The 15,068-nt window shown below is 43.9% G+C and overlaps 1 protein-coding gene across 1 annotated transcript in view; it reads left to right on the forward strand.

Moving 5' to 3' along the window:
• Window positions 1-15,068, forward strand: part of LOC144762531 (uncharacterized) — a 168,360-nt gene that overhangs the window by 80,302 nt on the left and 72,990 nt on the right. Inside the window, exons 8-14 of the mRNA XM_078647755.1 lie at window positions 3,217-3,313; window positions 3,418-3,644; window positions 5,439-5,592; window positions 5,674-5,882; window positions 5,959-6,073; window positions 6,158-6,363; window positions 11,294-11,405. Of these exons, the coding sequence (XP_078503881.1) occupies window positions 3,217-3,313; window positions 3,418-3,644; window positions 5,439-5,592; window positions 5,674-5,882; window positions 5,959-6,073; window positions 6,158-6,363; window positions 11,294-11,405 (1,120 nt within the window). The remainder of the gene's footprint in view (window positions 1-3,216; window positions 3,314-3,417; window positions 3,645-5,438; window positions 5,593-5,673; window positions 5,883-5,958; window positions 6,074-6,157; window positions 6,364-11,293; window positions 11,406-15,068) is intronic.

Genomic DNA, 15,068 nt, shown 5'->3' on the forward strand with positions numbered 1-15,068 from the left:
TCTAGATACGGAGGAGCAAGACGCCTTTTTGTCTGGCCTCCCCCTCCCACAGGTCTCTGCCGTTAGCAATGACCAACTGACTGCCCCCTTTACTAGGGAGGAAGTCTTAGTGGCGATCAAGGCCCTGAAACCCAATAAAGCCCCTGGGCCTGATGGGTATACAGCTTATTTTTATCAATTGTTTGCCTCGGAACTTGTCGATTGCCTAGTCTCCCTTTTCAATAGCATGGCAACAGCCGGGGAGACCACGGGCACTATGGCTGAGGCCCTGATATCTGTGATCCCCAAACAGGGGAAGAATCCCTCCAGCTGTACCTCGTACCGCCCTATAGCCTTATTGAATGTGGATGCCAAACTGTACTCCTCTCTCGTCGCCCGCCGGTTGCAAGATTTGATGCCGGCCATTATACACCCGGACCAGACAGGCTTCATTAAAGGGCGGCAGACTCATGACAACTTACGGAGAGTGATTCACCTGATTGAGAAGGCCTCTAGGTTCCGGATTCCTGCTGTACTGGTGGGTCTAGATGCGGAAAAGGCCTTTGACCGGGTCGATTGGGGCTTTCTGTTCCGCACCCTGACTGCTTTTGGATTCTCACCCCAATTCCTTACGATGCTTCAGGCAAATTTCCATCGACCGACCTCGAGGGTATTGGTTAACGGACATCGGTCAGCTGCATTCCCCCATACGAGAGGTACGAGACAGGGGTGCCCTCTCTCCCCTCTTCTCTTTGCCTTGAGTATTGAGCCTCTGGCGCTGGCGATTCGGGAGAATGACCGCATCAAGGGCATACCCTTCACGGGGGAGCAACATAAAATATCTCTTTGCAGACGATGTCCTGCTGTCTTTAGGTGACCCCGCTCGATCCCTACCATCTGTCCACGAGGAGCTGTCCCGGTTTGAAGCAGTGGCGGGATTCCGAGTCAACTTTGACAAGTCGCAGGTCCTGAATTTGACCCTCCCGTCAGCTGAGGTGGATCGGCTACGCGTGCTGACGACTGTCTTGGACCCCCTCATCCTTAATGTACCTGGGGGTACGCCTCACGCCAACTGTGGGCTCCCTCTTTGCGGCGAACTTCCCCCCCTGTTGGCTTCGGTGCGCAATGACCTTGACCGGTGGAAGCCAAAATACCTTTTGTGGCTCAGCCGGATACATGCGCTTAAAATGGTCCTCCTCCCCAAGTTCCTTTACCTTTTCCAGGCCCTACCTATCTCTTTAGACACGGACTTCTTCCACCGCCTGAAGACGATGCCGAAGTTTGTTTGGCAGGGGGGCCGGGCTCGGATACCCTTTGCGACACTTCGTCGGCCGAGGGAGGAGGGGGGAGTCTGACTCCCGGACATGCTGCTGTACTACAAGGCCGCACAGTTGCGGGTGATAGTGGAGTGGACCCAACAGCTTTCGGAGAAGCACTGGCTACATATGGACCGGGCAGTGGCGGGTAGATCGATCTGGGACCTGGTCTGGAAGCCTAAGGTAGATCGGCCAAAGAATGCTTACATCAGCACTCCCACTAGCACGGTTCTAAAGGTGTGGGATACGATCACTGGTGACGATCGATGGACCACCTTCCCCTCTCCCTTCACCCCATCCACTTTAATCCGGCCTTCCCGCCGGCCGCTCAGGAGGGTCCCTACCGCCGGTGGCGTGCAGGTGGATGTCGGGCACTTACGCACTTGTTTCATGGGAACGTGCCCCTCACCTTCCACAATTGTATGCGTGATTATGATCTTTTACCTACAGAATGCTACCTCCATGCCCAGCTCCTTCACTGGGCGACCTCGGAGGGGGTTTGTGAGGCTGCTACTCGTCCACTCTCTCTCTTTGAATCCTTCTTGCTTCGCACTTCGACGATGCGGGGAGCGATTTCGTTTTTGTACGGCCTGCTCCTGCGCACGGTGATTGCCCCTCGCCCTCGATATATGGAGCGGTGGGAGAGCATTTTGGAGCGGGACATTTCTGATACGGAATGGAAACACCTCTGGAGGGATGTGGCAGCGCACAACCATTCTGTGAGCCTTCGGGAAGCCCACCTGAAAACAATGTATGACTGGTACCTGTACCCCTCCAGGCTCCATCACATTTTTCCTACGTCATCGGATCGATGTTGGAGAGGGTGTGGCCTGCTGGGCGACTTCCAACATATTTGGTGGGATTGCCCGATCATCCGCCCCTTCTGGTCGGAGATACTCTCCCACATCAAGGAGATATTGGGGTACCCGATCTCGGACTCGATGGCTCATGTCCTGCTGGGTCTTCGAGACCCATTGTTGGAACACCAGACTAAGGCTGATAAGCGTATTCAGTGGCTGTGCCTCGGGGCGGCTAAGCTCACCCTGGCAGCGGCGTGGAAAAAGCCGCAAGCACCGGCTGTATCACTGTGGCACTCTAGGTTGTGGGGCCTTCTGAGCATGGAGAGAATGTCGGACATCTTCCTGGGAGATTTTAAGAATTTCCACTTTCGATGGGGTCCACTAGTCTGCTTTTTGTCATCTGGCCTACCGTCGGCGGTATGCCCACCCACGCTACGAGCCTTGCATTTGTTTAAAGTATGATTGGTTTGTGTCCTCCCTCCGGGATATGGTGGGAGCGTGGCTATGTCGTCACCACCGGGGAAGGGTGGGGGGTGGGGGGAGAACCAGTTGGGGTTTTGTTACTATTCATTGTTGCGGCTCTGCTTAGCTTGGGGACTGGGAAACTCTATGGCTTCAGGTACCTTTCTTTTACTGCTCCTGGACAGTATTTCTGTGGACAATTGAGAAGGCACGAGCGTTGTCTGACCTTTCCTGATGAAGCGTGTACTATTGTGGATTGCTTTCAGCATTTCATTTACAGCATATTACACTCCCCTGTGTGGGATTTGTGGCGGGGTTGTCGCCTATTCTTTTCCTTTTCCCCCTTTCCTCCCTTCCCTCTTTCCTTTGAACAAATACAATAAAAATATGTTTTACAAAAAAAAGCTTCACACAATCCATATGTATACAAAGGTGATCTAAAGTACTACCTGGGAGCTGCCTAGAAGTCTTTTGGCAGGCTAAGCAGCCTTAAATGTTCACACTCTTCTGTTGAAGTGAGCTGGATGACGCATTGTAAAACCAGTTCTTTGAGGTGGTTATTGCTTGTTTTCTATAAGAAACCTTGGATTTGAGACCTCTGCTTGTAAAGCATCGTAGTTAGTAATCGTGCATGCAGTAATGATGTAGTCTTTTTGCAGTTTGGTGGTGTTGACTTCTCCGTTTTGAGATCCACTTCATACTACAAACTGCGCTGGATGGTATTTATGGTTGATACAGCAGTAGCCTGCCCTGTTGGTGAGTGAAATCCTTCTTTTTGCTGCCACCATTAGTTGAATTGCAGGATTTTAGACCACTCTAAAGAAGTTGTTGTTGGCTTCTTTTCTCCATGCCATTTTCAGATGACCTAAAGTATACAGATGATGCTATCTTGTGGAGTGTTCCAAGACAAAGTCTGATTGGACCTCTAATGGCTGGCGCAGACAACGTCCAGACGAGCAGTGGTGCCTTTGGGGTCGACTTGCAGAAACTGAGAGCTGGAGATGTTCGTAATGAGTATGTGATCCAAAATGACAGCCTAGCTACAACGATCCAGATCCCCTTGGGTGCACCAAGTGGCTACTATAAGGTGAGGCGCAAGATTATATGTAATGGACATCCATGTTTAACCACTAAGTAACTTATGGAAACCTTGTGCATTGGTTTTCACTCTAAGTGAGATTTGTCTGCATAATTCATACAGAGCAGCCATCCTACTTAGGAAAGATCATTGTCCATTATTCTGAACTAGATGCATAACCTCTTGTCTGCATTTTGAATCCACCTAACTGAGCATGACCACCAAGTAGACTAGTGTATTGCCCAAGATCTCCAGGTCAAATATTGGAAAACTGGCCTTTCAGATACTCCTTTCATACTTTTAAAGTAGTTCAGTGTTACCATTGAGTTTGGTTGTGAAAAAAACACCTTATTACTGAAAGTGCCTATAAAATGTTCCGTTGCAGTGCGTGCTCTGGATTAATGTTGGAGGCTGCTGCAATGTCTACCTACTTAACACTTCGTAGCTCATGGCATTTATACTCTATACTGGCTTTCAGCTTTTGCATGTGTCCAACTGTTGGATAGGTGGTCTATGAACTTGTAAATCTACCCCTCCCCTTCAGAGTCACAAAAGGTGTCCTGAAATGAGACGTTGGGAAGAGTCCCAAGGTTTTGATACATTTCTTCCCATTAAGGGTCGTTTTTCATTGTTTGTTTTTTAAATCTAATACAGGACTGTTTACCAGCACTGAACACAATTTTCTGGTTTATACTGGTGTCCATTCGCCTACTTCCCACTTAGTGGTTTGCAAAATGGGATTCCTTCCTAATGCAATAAACAGCTAAAATACTGGCATGACATGGATGGAATATTTTCTTATCTCGGTCTGCTTTGTGGTGTTCCTGCTGTGACGCGTGCATTTTGTATGTTGAGCAGATAAGACTGTAGTTCACTCTACGCCCATGCTATCTGAAACTGCTGAATACAGAGTTTATGCTCATTTGAATGAGTTCCTGAATCTTGCATCCATGTTGCAGGGTGCGATAAATCGGCCCTTTATTGAAGTCCTCACCTACTAATGATAAGAAGGGGCAGAAGCCTGAAAGAGAAAAGGGTGTGTAGAAATGAAGAACTTAATGGAAATGGGAGGTTCTGGATTAATAATCTAAGGTGCAGAAGTATCCCACCAAATGAGTAATGGAATACCTTGCTATGGCTAGACTATCTGAGCAAAACTGGGTTTAACACATGGTGTTAGTAGCACAAAGTATCCGTATTTCCCAGAGAGCAATGTGTTAGCTACTTGAGTAGCTTCACAACATTAGTCTTGTACCACCTCACTGGACTCCTGGTTAGTGTAATTATTGCCGCAAACACTTGCAATGGAGGACAAACTGAGTCCCCTTACACCTAGTGTGCATTTATCTGCGCTCCGGCTGAAGGTGGAATTTGACTGCAGGAGGGGCCGTTGTCTCACAATTATCTTCTGCCTTCTTTCAAATTGAGCTTGATGATTCAACATCCTGTTCATTCATTTGAACAAGCCAATATTCAAATCAGCCATTGTACAGAGGGCAGGAGTCTAGGGTATGTTGTGGTAAAGGAAGCCAGAATGTAGACTCTGGCCCATCAAAAGTATGTCCTCCTGTAGTAGACATCACAAACCTGGTCCAAATCTGTTACTACCGTGATACGTGCAAGAAGCCAGATGAGAACAGTTAACTGCTGCACAGATTCTAAATCTTTGTGCAGTTTTGTTAACTTTGTATTAATTATTCCACCTAACGCTCTTGTAATGACATATGTTTATACAATAGCTATAACCAATGTAGCCCATGCATAATCATGTAGCTCAATAAAGGCATAATGTTTAATTTTCAGAGCCATGTGAGGCATGAGATGTACGGCATAACCTACAGTGTCAACATATTTTTGCAAAATGAGTGGACCGATGACAAGTGGGGGCAGACCAGACAAACCATCATAAAAGACATTACAACTCCATTCATGCCACGCCCACCCACTGTAATAAATGGTAAGTAGGGCATCTCAGTTTGCAACTTTACCTTTCTAGCGGCTGAGGTAATTTTGTGATGTACTTTCTTTCCTTTAACAGAGACTATTCCAGCAACGAGGATGTTCAATGCGACCGTAGGGGTATTTCTTCAAGATGTGAATCTTGTGTTTATTACCATTGGTCCTAAAACACTAAGTACAGCCCAAGCTAATGCAAGAGGATACTTGATCTCCGAGCTCCAACATCCAGACGGACGGTTTAGTTACCAAGTGAATGTTCCATTTGATGACCCAAATGTCAACAAGAAGGTGGGTTTAAAGACCATTGATCATGTTTGAACCAAATGGATAATTGTGCTACATTGTTAATATTTTATTTTTTTAGGTTACTTGGCCGTTCACCGTCTATACATTGAATGTTACATTTGGCTTCAACGTGATTCCTCAGGGTGAATCCTTTTCTGTTCCTGCTGTAATCGTTGCAAGTCTTCAGGATATAGGTATGGCTACTAATTTTGTTGTTCACCGCAAAGTACTAAATTGGTTGTTTGATCTACTCTGAATGACTTGAAATATTGTTTCAGTGTTACCCAGCGCAACAGGATATTGTGATGACTTTTACCTGCACCTTGTAATCAAACGGGAGAGTATAGACCAGCATTGGACACCTTATGTTGGAAACATACGTCTGACCAATCAGTCTGATCAAACCCGTGGCTATCTGCTGTTTGACAATGGCACACACGTCGATATTGCAGTTCCTCTGGCATCTTCTCTTGTGGTCTATGAGGTAAGTTTAAAGCTATTTGCTGTTCACATACCGCTGTGTTGTATCTTGCTGTTTAACTCGACACTGCATTTCAGAAGTTTATTCCAGGTTATAGAAGACCTGAAATTCTCAAAACCCTTTCCATACAATTGATAAGTCAAATTGGCTAGTCAAATTGGCACAAGGCCAACATGCACATATGATTAAAGTAACCATGTACATAACCTACTTTCAGGTGCTTGTTTATCCTAGGAAAGCTGAGTGCAGGATACATTTACTAATTGTCTCCAGTTAAACTCAAGTAGAATTTTTACAGGCAATACAACACATAATTATTAGCACCATGTTGCAATACAAGAGGTTGCATAAATAATGTAAAATGCATAAAGAGCTACCCAATATTCCATCGCAGTAAGCATCACACCTCTATATTTACTGTAAACATGGATGCATGGTTATTCAAGAAGGGCAACTTTCCAAAAATGTGTAAGAAGCCACCATTCAATGGGTTCACAAAAGATCTCTTTAAGGTTTTAAGGGACAGTCCCTGAGGATGTTAAGTACTCCGGTATACCCATATGTATGATGGAGGAGGCTAGCCTTTACCAGCACAACACTGGGTAAGCGGTCACAAAAATGAAAGGGGTACTCCAGTTTCCTTTCCTCAGCACCCAAGAACTGTTTGAAGCAGCATGCTCTGCTGACCAGTTCTAACTAAATGTAGTTGAGGGTAAATGCTAAACCAGAATTTGACTCGTCACCAGGTTTTCTGTTTGATCCAACTATTTTTCAAAGCTCGACACAAATTTAATTAAGTTCGTCTGGATATTTCGGTGGGGTATGATCAGAGGTTGGTGTAGGGTTAGTCACAGCACTGAGGTGGCTTTCTCACTTCATAGGACATCTCCAAGGACCTTTCTAGAGGGCAGAATCTTATAGGAGAGTCGAGTTTGGCTCCAGTTAGAGTTGGGTCTGCTGTCTAATGTGAACAGCAGACCCGATATTCCAGTGTCTCCAATCCAATTGCTGATGTTCTGAAAGAGTTGATTTCAATGGATCCAATTTTCAGACCAGGTTAACGTTTTCCCAAATTTTGTGAGTTGAATCCGTAAGACTGACCTGATAGTGAGGTTCTTGTATTATCCTCTTTGTGCCAATTTACAATCTCTACTCCTAGGAATTGGCACTCCATGAGCCAGAGCAAAGGAGTGGAAGAACACATTCAGTTAAGCTGTAACTTTGGCAATCGGAACTTTATCACAAGTTCCAGATTGCCAACTTTCTAACGCCAAACTGCTTTCTGGGGTTCACTGAGGAGTCTATTAAATAATTCGTGATCTCTGGTTTCCCAATGTGTCCGGCTTTAATCACTTGGAGAACTAAATGATGCCTGGATATCAATTTGCAATACATGCAAGAATGTTTCTGTAATTTGCTAATCTCTACCTCGTTATTGTTGTGACAGACAAACATTATGGCAGAGACGGCTAGGTTTTTGCTTTAGCACTAATCAGCCTTTTTCTCTGAGAATCTTCTGTCCTCCCTCATGGAGTGCATTGTTAGCTACTTATTCTGGTAATCGATTTCTACCATAATGTTTATATAATCTCAAACTATTGCTTATAAAATGCAGGGACCAAAATTTAGTACTATCCAATCTAGAGGGGATAGAAATTATCAGACTTGTGTTAAAAATGGTATAGTAAAGGAGGCAATGATTCAAAACACATGTCCATGCAACACCACATTACTTAAAGGGTCAAATACTTAGAGGGGGGAATTCTAAAATGGTATCTTATATACGGGAAAGAACAATGGAGTCCCATTTTATCCTAGGAGTCTTCTAGAAAATGAGTGGATAATGGGTATTGCTTCAGTTGTGGGCAGATGAAAATCAGTGTGGTCCACTGATAAGGTCAAAGTCAACCCTGCATGTTCTGGCATCCTAACTATAACTTAATGCCAATTCTGAAGGCTCACCAGAATGTAGTCTATGAAGTACATGCAGCTAGCTTTGAAACCAGTTACAACTGAGTTTTAGAAACATAAAATTGATCTACTCTAGCTTCCTGCAAGATCCAGTCTACCTTGATGGCACTGACACGACCCCTGCTGTCTTGGAAGCAGGCATGTTTGGGTATCTGAGGACCCAAATGTATCATAACACGTCTGAATTCTGGGAACATAGGTCGGGTGCTGACAGGCGCCAGACAACCGCTAGCCTTCTGGTGTATCTCTCCCCTCTTCCCCCCCCCACCCCCACCCCTCCATTTCCCATGGGACTTATTGCAATAGCACATTTTGCTCCTGTTCAGATTGTGTTTTGTGTTTGCTAGTACTATTGCCTACAACACTTTGCTGAACTGGACTCCCTACTGACTCAACTGGTTTGGGGAAAGGAAAGAATAAAAGTGACCTTGCATGAGCTTATTCAGCCATTGGATAAATGTGATCTAGGGACTCCAAATTATGAGGCTTAATATTTTGCAGCTCAATTGCAGTGGCCTATGCAATGGCAATCAATTGCTCGTAGATTGGTGCAACGCTAGGCTCTGTCACAATGTAGGAGGCATTTCTCAGGTATACCCCTCAACTCTAAAGATTGCCTAACTATGCTGGTGTAGTTTTGAAATGTTTGAGACCCCTTGGTTGTATGCCCCTGAGATTCCACTCTGGTGTCTCCCAGAATTTAGAACACTCACCAGGTTACAGAATCACCAAGAGTTGCCTGAGGCCAGCATAAGATTAGTGGGAGACTTGTACTCTAATGGCACTTGGTACATATGACACCCTCACAAATGACTTTGAAGCAAGCTATCTCCTCACTCACAATGCACGATTCAATGTGGTCTTGATTACATGGGTAGAGGGAGATAACGAACCAACTAAATTTGTTCAAGAGCTGATTCACATTGGCCTAGGAGAACAGCCAAATCTTCACTTTGACATTGTTTCTCCATTTTTGTTTCTAGCCTAGAAGTAGGTAAAGCCTAGTGGGAAGGGATGTTGGGTAAAGGTTTCACAGAGTAATGAGAAATGCTGCAATACCCCAAGACTGTGAGGAATCCATGATGTAAATGTACTTATAGTATACCAAGCATATTTTACAGCTTAGAAAGCACAAGGATGTACTCTGGTTCAGCAGATCACCGTCCTCCCTGTGAATTACTGCAGGCTTCCTTCATATGGTATGGGACTGTGCTAATTGCTCAAATCTGTGCTGAGATAGCGAATTCTCTGACCGAGGTGTCACGGTGAACAGTGAATCAGGACAGATCACTCAGCATACTGGGTCAGGAACAGCCAGCTGAGCAAGTGTGAGTTGAACGAATGAAAGAGCTTTTATATAGCACAACGTTCACTCCAAGAAGTATCTTGGCGCTGTATGTGGAGGGAAAGGGCACCTTCCAGGAGAAAGGGGCCGGCACAGTCTCTGATTATAGACATTCAGAGGAAAGACAAAGCCATATTATCTGGGATACCAAAAATCCATGTTTTTAAGGACTTCCGAAAGTTAAGTTCGGTTTGTGTGTGTCTGAGTTGAGTTGGCAAGGAGTTCCAGGCTTTGGTCCCTATGGCCACCAGAGTCTTTCCACCCCTGGCTTTAAGTTTAAATTTGGGTGTTAAGAGGTTCTCTGAAGATGACCGTAGGGTGCGTTGAGTGATGTATGGCTTAGTTCTTACGTTAAGGTATCCTGGTCCAGTATTTGTTGTTTTATAAATGATGGGAAGAACCTTAAAAATAATCCTCTTATGGACTGGCAGCCAATGGAGGGTTTTTAGTGCTGTTGCAGAGGAGGAATCTCTAGGCAAATAGAGTACCAGCCTCACTGAAGATTTCTGGACTACCTGTAGTCTTCGTAGGTCTTTATTTGTTCCTGCATAGACTATTACAGTTGTCCAGACGGGATAGAATTAAGGCTCCTACCACTGTCTTTTTGGCCAGAATTGGGAGTAGATCGAAACATTTTCTGCGAATTTTTATTATTTGAAAACAGGTACCTGCCACAGCAAGAGCTTGCTTGTGGAAGGATAATGTATGATCACATTTTATTCCCAGATTCTTTACAGTCTCCACTGTAGTTGGGGGAGGGGCTGAATTTGACGGCTGCCATAGGTTCGGATTGAAAATGTTAGTCTTGCCAAACCGCATAATCTCTGTTTTGGAGCTGTTACATTTCAAATGGTTTAGCTTCATCCAGTCCATCACTGCTGTTAGACAGTGGTGAAATTGTTCTTCAGCCACTGTGGAATTTTTATCCAGGGTAAGGATCGGTTGAGTCATCATAAGCGACTAACTCGACGTCAGTGTCAATCAAAAAAAAGCAGTGGTGCCATATAGAGATTAAAGTGTTGGGCTCCGGGCCGAGCCCTGAGGGACCCCTGATGCCAGCCCTCTTTCTTCAGTTCCTGGACCTTCCGCTGGTGGTTGCCAAACATAATATTGTCTTGGCATGTAAAGCGAGATATACATTTATGGTTGCCAGATGTACAGCCTTGGACCAGAGCCCAAGCGGAGATATTAATTGAACATCACAGAAAAGTGGTGCTACTGCAATAGCGGAGTGGGACGCTATACTACAAGCAAAGACAAGCGGAAGACCCACATATGGGGGTCAGGGACTGCCTAATATTTACCTGGTATGCAAACCTTCAAGAGGGCGAACTATACTAAGATTAGGCAGCAGAGTCAAGGAGCCTTATTCAAAGTATGCTTAGCCAATCAGGTGGGTAGAACCAGCTATTGAACTGGTAATGTTTATGGTGCTAACGTACCCACAGTAGAGGAAGATGGCAATAATTCTTATACATGGAAGACGAATGCTCTGAGTTAGGTAGTTATGTAACCTACTTTGGAGGCATCTGTAGTGTTAAATGCTGTAAATAGTGTAGTTTTTGTTTGACCAGAGAACAATTCAGGATGTTGATGCATCTGGTTTTGCTTTTCCAGGACGGCGTTGGCACTACTGCAGTTACCATTCCAGTCTCTCTGAAAGACTCGGCTGGCAACACTAGGAGTAATTTCTCGATGTCTTGCAGTTACATTTCCGAAGAAAAAATAGGTAATGTTCTTGTAAACCATGTATACACCCTGAATATAACACCGCTTTACCACTATTCTCGAGTGCAACTTGGGGCAGTTAACCTAATATCTGGACCGCTTTTATTTAGAGAAGTGTTGTGTACGGTCATTAAACATCATATATATATATTTGTCTGCCCCAGTACATTATCAAGCGACTCGTAGCTACAGTGAAACGCAACAATCTTTTTCATTACAGAATTTTCAGCTCTGTTCATGGCTTTATCCTATCTGGATCTAAAATCCTATGTTTGGAGTGTATAACATGGACTCCACAAACCACCTAGAGGGGTCCAAAAGCATGAACATTGAACCGTTCACCAATATAAAGCCTCCTGTACAACCCAGTTGGTTGAGAATGTATGACTTTGATGGGATCGGCACCTTCTTTTACTGTTTAGTCATGTGAAGCACAGTAATCGAAAATTGATGTTAATCCTTATGTATACCAGTTGCATGCTTTGTGAAGGTGACTGACTTTGAATGGGGCTTGAGCATTAACCAGTGAATAATGCACTGATCTAATTTACAGTAAATGGTGGTCACTTAGTGCCATTGAGTGCTAGATCAAGAATAGAATACCTAAAAATATATATGGAATTCTCACAAGTTGTGGAATACAAGTGTATGCAACAGCCATTTGGAAACAGTTGTGCTCCTTCATTGGTTCAATTATGTTATTCATACATAAAAACACACCAAGGGTATAGGTAAGTGCAGTACCTACTGATTTGACTGAAATTTGAAGATGAAGTAACTGAAAGGACACTTTAACAGGTAATCGAGACCAGTAGTAGTTTAGTTTTAGCACATGTAAATGTAAATAATTTGTGTGGCCTTCATAGAAGTGGAAAGACTGACCTCGGAACACACACATCACTGTATAGTTTGAGAAGTGTCCCAGCTTCACACACACTTCATGTTAGATGGAGAAGATGGAAACCAGCCAGTAAGTTAGAGTACTCAAAAAATCCATGTACACTTGTCACAGCCTCTACGACACAACTTGGGGCTGGCACTTTGATTCAGTTTAACTTTATGTTCAAGACCTCATCAAACATCAAGATCTCAGTTCCGCATCTTCGTTAATTTCTAAAATGCCAGGTATCCTGTATGGTATGAAACCGTATTTAGCTATGAAGCTATTGTAACAAGCACTTGAGTGCTTTTGTGAACTTGAACTTCAGTTTCACATGTGAAAAGGATGGTACAATACAGTGTGGCTGATCTAATGGAAACATATGGTGGCCTTTTATGCAGGCACCATTAAAGCAAGGTATTTGAAGCCAATATTTGCCAGAAAAGTATTGACATATTGCCGTCTTTAGTCTGTAAGTGTGTTAGGACTTCTGAGGAGGTTTGACAGGTATCCTTGTTTTTCCTTAATTGAACTTGCCTCCACTTGTATTTATGTAGGTTTGATTTGTGCAGTTAACTGGAGGCATGTTATCCGCTCTAAACACCTTCAGGAAGCACTCTTAATACTTTAACAAATTGATCTAGGAAGACTGGTAGACTGAATTTTCCCCTCCATCTGGACATTGGTAATATGCAAGCCTTGCTTCACGCCTGGGATCCTGGCTTCAAGAGTTGGACCTTGCGTAACCCTCCATTGACAGGAGACTGATTTATTGACTGAGCAATATGTTCTAGTAATGGAACTTAATAGATTGATTGGGCCCTTCAAGACTAGTGTCATGTGACTCGGATACTACTATGGACAAACATGGCACTAAATTGGTTCTGCTGGCAGGGAGCAAATTCATATAGAATCATTATCCATAGACCAAAAAGCAAGAAATCATTCAGAACACTCGTTTAAACCCAAATGGCCAACTGGAAAATAAATGTTAATATTGCGATTCTGGAGGAGACCTAGTGTATAATTTGGCTACATCAGCCAAGTCCTCCATACAATTACAGCATAAATAAAATGCAGTAGAATGACCAGGTAGTACCTGGACCAGCAACATTGAGTGATCTTTAGCAGTCCAGACATGTTAAAGGGTTATGGGGAAACCTGAGCACACATCCACATAGTGGCGAGTGTTCATTGATACACAATCTTACTGACAGGAGATTGTTTCACATCAAAGCAATCACAGGCATAACCCTGGCTCCCCAAAGAGGTCTGTGTGGATGAGCAGTAGAGCTAAGACTATCCACTCGACACCAAAGGGAAAACCAATCTCTTGCCACTAGACTAGCAATTGCACGTTTGGAAGCTTCAAGCACCGTACACCTGTAGTGGAAGATCTGGAACATAGATGCCATTTACAAAATATAGGCACTAATTAACAATATACAGGTTCAAGTAAGTGTTACTGCCTTCGCAAACATAAGGGAAATTGCTTCACCCTTAGTCTGTTCGAGAGTTTCCTCTCCTCCCAGCCTGCGAGCCTGAAAGATTGTATGGTGCAAAATGATCGACTTCTAGGTACATTGACTGTCCTGCTTAAATAAAACTGATTAAATGTAAGCATTGTTTCATACACCTAATGTATTGATTAATATGTACGGATTGTATAGTGTTGACTATGGAACTGCACCCTAAATTTGATCTTAATAAAACAAATATATAGATATAATTATTTTTACTAACTTGGGCACACAAGACCAATATTGTGACTCTAGTGGTGGTTTTAATTTAGTGATATGCAACAGAGGGCTCTGCTAGCAGCATTGTGGTGTCTTGTTGGCTCTTAATTTTGAGAATTTTCGATGACATCTGTACCGGTAAAGGGCGTCTGGGAGTATTGAGAATCCTCTATAGTGTGGCGATTGATTCCGATGGCCGAGTACAACCACCTTTCACCCAGTTTGGAATACTTTAACCATCATTCTGAGCCACCTCCAATTTAAACGATTGGCTACCTTGAGGGAAAACTCTTGTGCTTCAAATGTATATATTGTTTCTGGGAACAGCATTCATTCATACATCTTAAGAGCCTTGATAAAGACTTCAAGACTGAAGTAATCCAGTAGTCAGGTTCATGAAAAACATAGTTTAATCACAACAGACAGCTTATACATCCACAGTTCACGAAGAGCAGTCTCCCTCTTCCTAACTCCCACTTACAGAACGTCCAACCCAGAGAAACCATAACATTCCGATAGTAATATTCTAATTGAGAATACTACAAAGACCAACATCATTCCAGCAGCACTGGCTATGCAGTTGAAGTGGCAGCTACTATTGTAAAAACTTCAAGGGATCTGGAATGCTGGTGTAGTTTGATCTAGCTAGAATTCAAGTAACTCAATGCATCTCCCCTCCATGCCGAAGGCTGATAGGCCGAACTCTGCAGAAGCAAGTCCACTGACCATGGTGGTTGCAGAATACCTGAAGAGAGCTAAACGTTGCTGCTTGGTTTCAAGGAGGAGAGTGGTGGATAGAACCTTCCGTAGAAACACCAGCTTGGAAATTACAATGTCCACACTGTTCTGGTGTCGATGCGGGGTTGTATGGAATGTCATAGCCCATGAAGCCACCTTACACAGATGGCTCTGTATTTTTATTGGTTTTTTTGCACCATAAAGAAGGGAGTTTTCAACCGGGCAGGAGGAGAATAATATGCTGAAATCGCACTTTATATTTTGTGTAGATCAAAGGCCTTTAAGGGGGGGACCTATAGCCCATCTT

The sequence above is a fragment of the Lissotriton helveticus genome, chromosome 6, assembly GCF_964261635.1.
Source record: "Lissotriton helveticus chromosome 6, aLisHel1.1, whole genome shotgun sequence".
Taxonomy (NCBI): domain Eukaryota; kingdom Metazoa; phylum Chordata; class Amphibia; order Caudata; family Salamandridae; genus Lissotriton; species Lissotriton helveticus.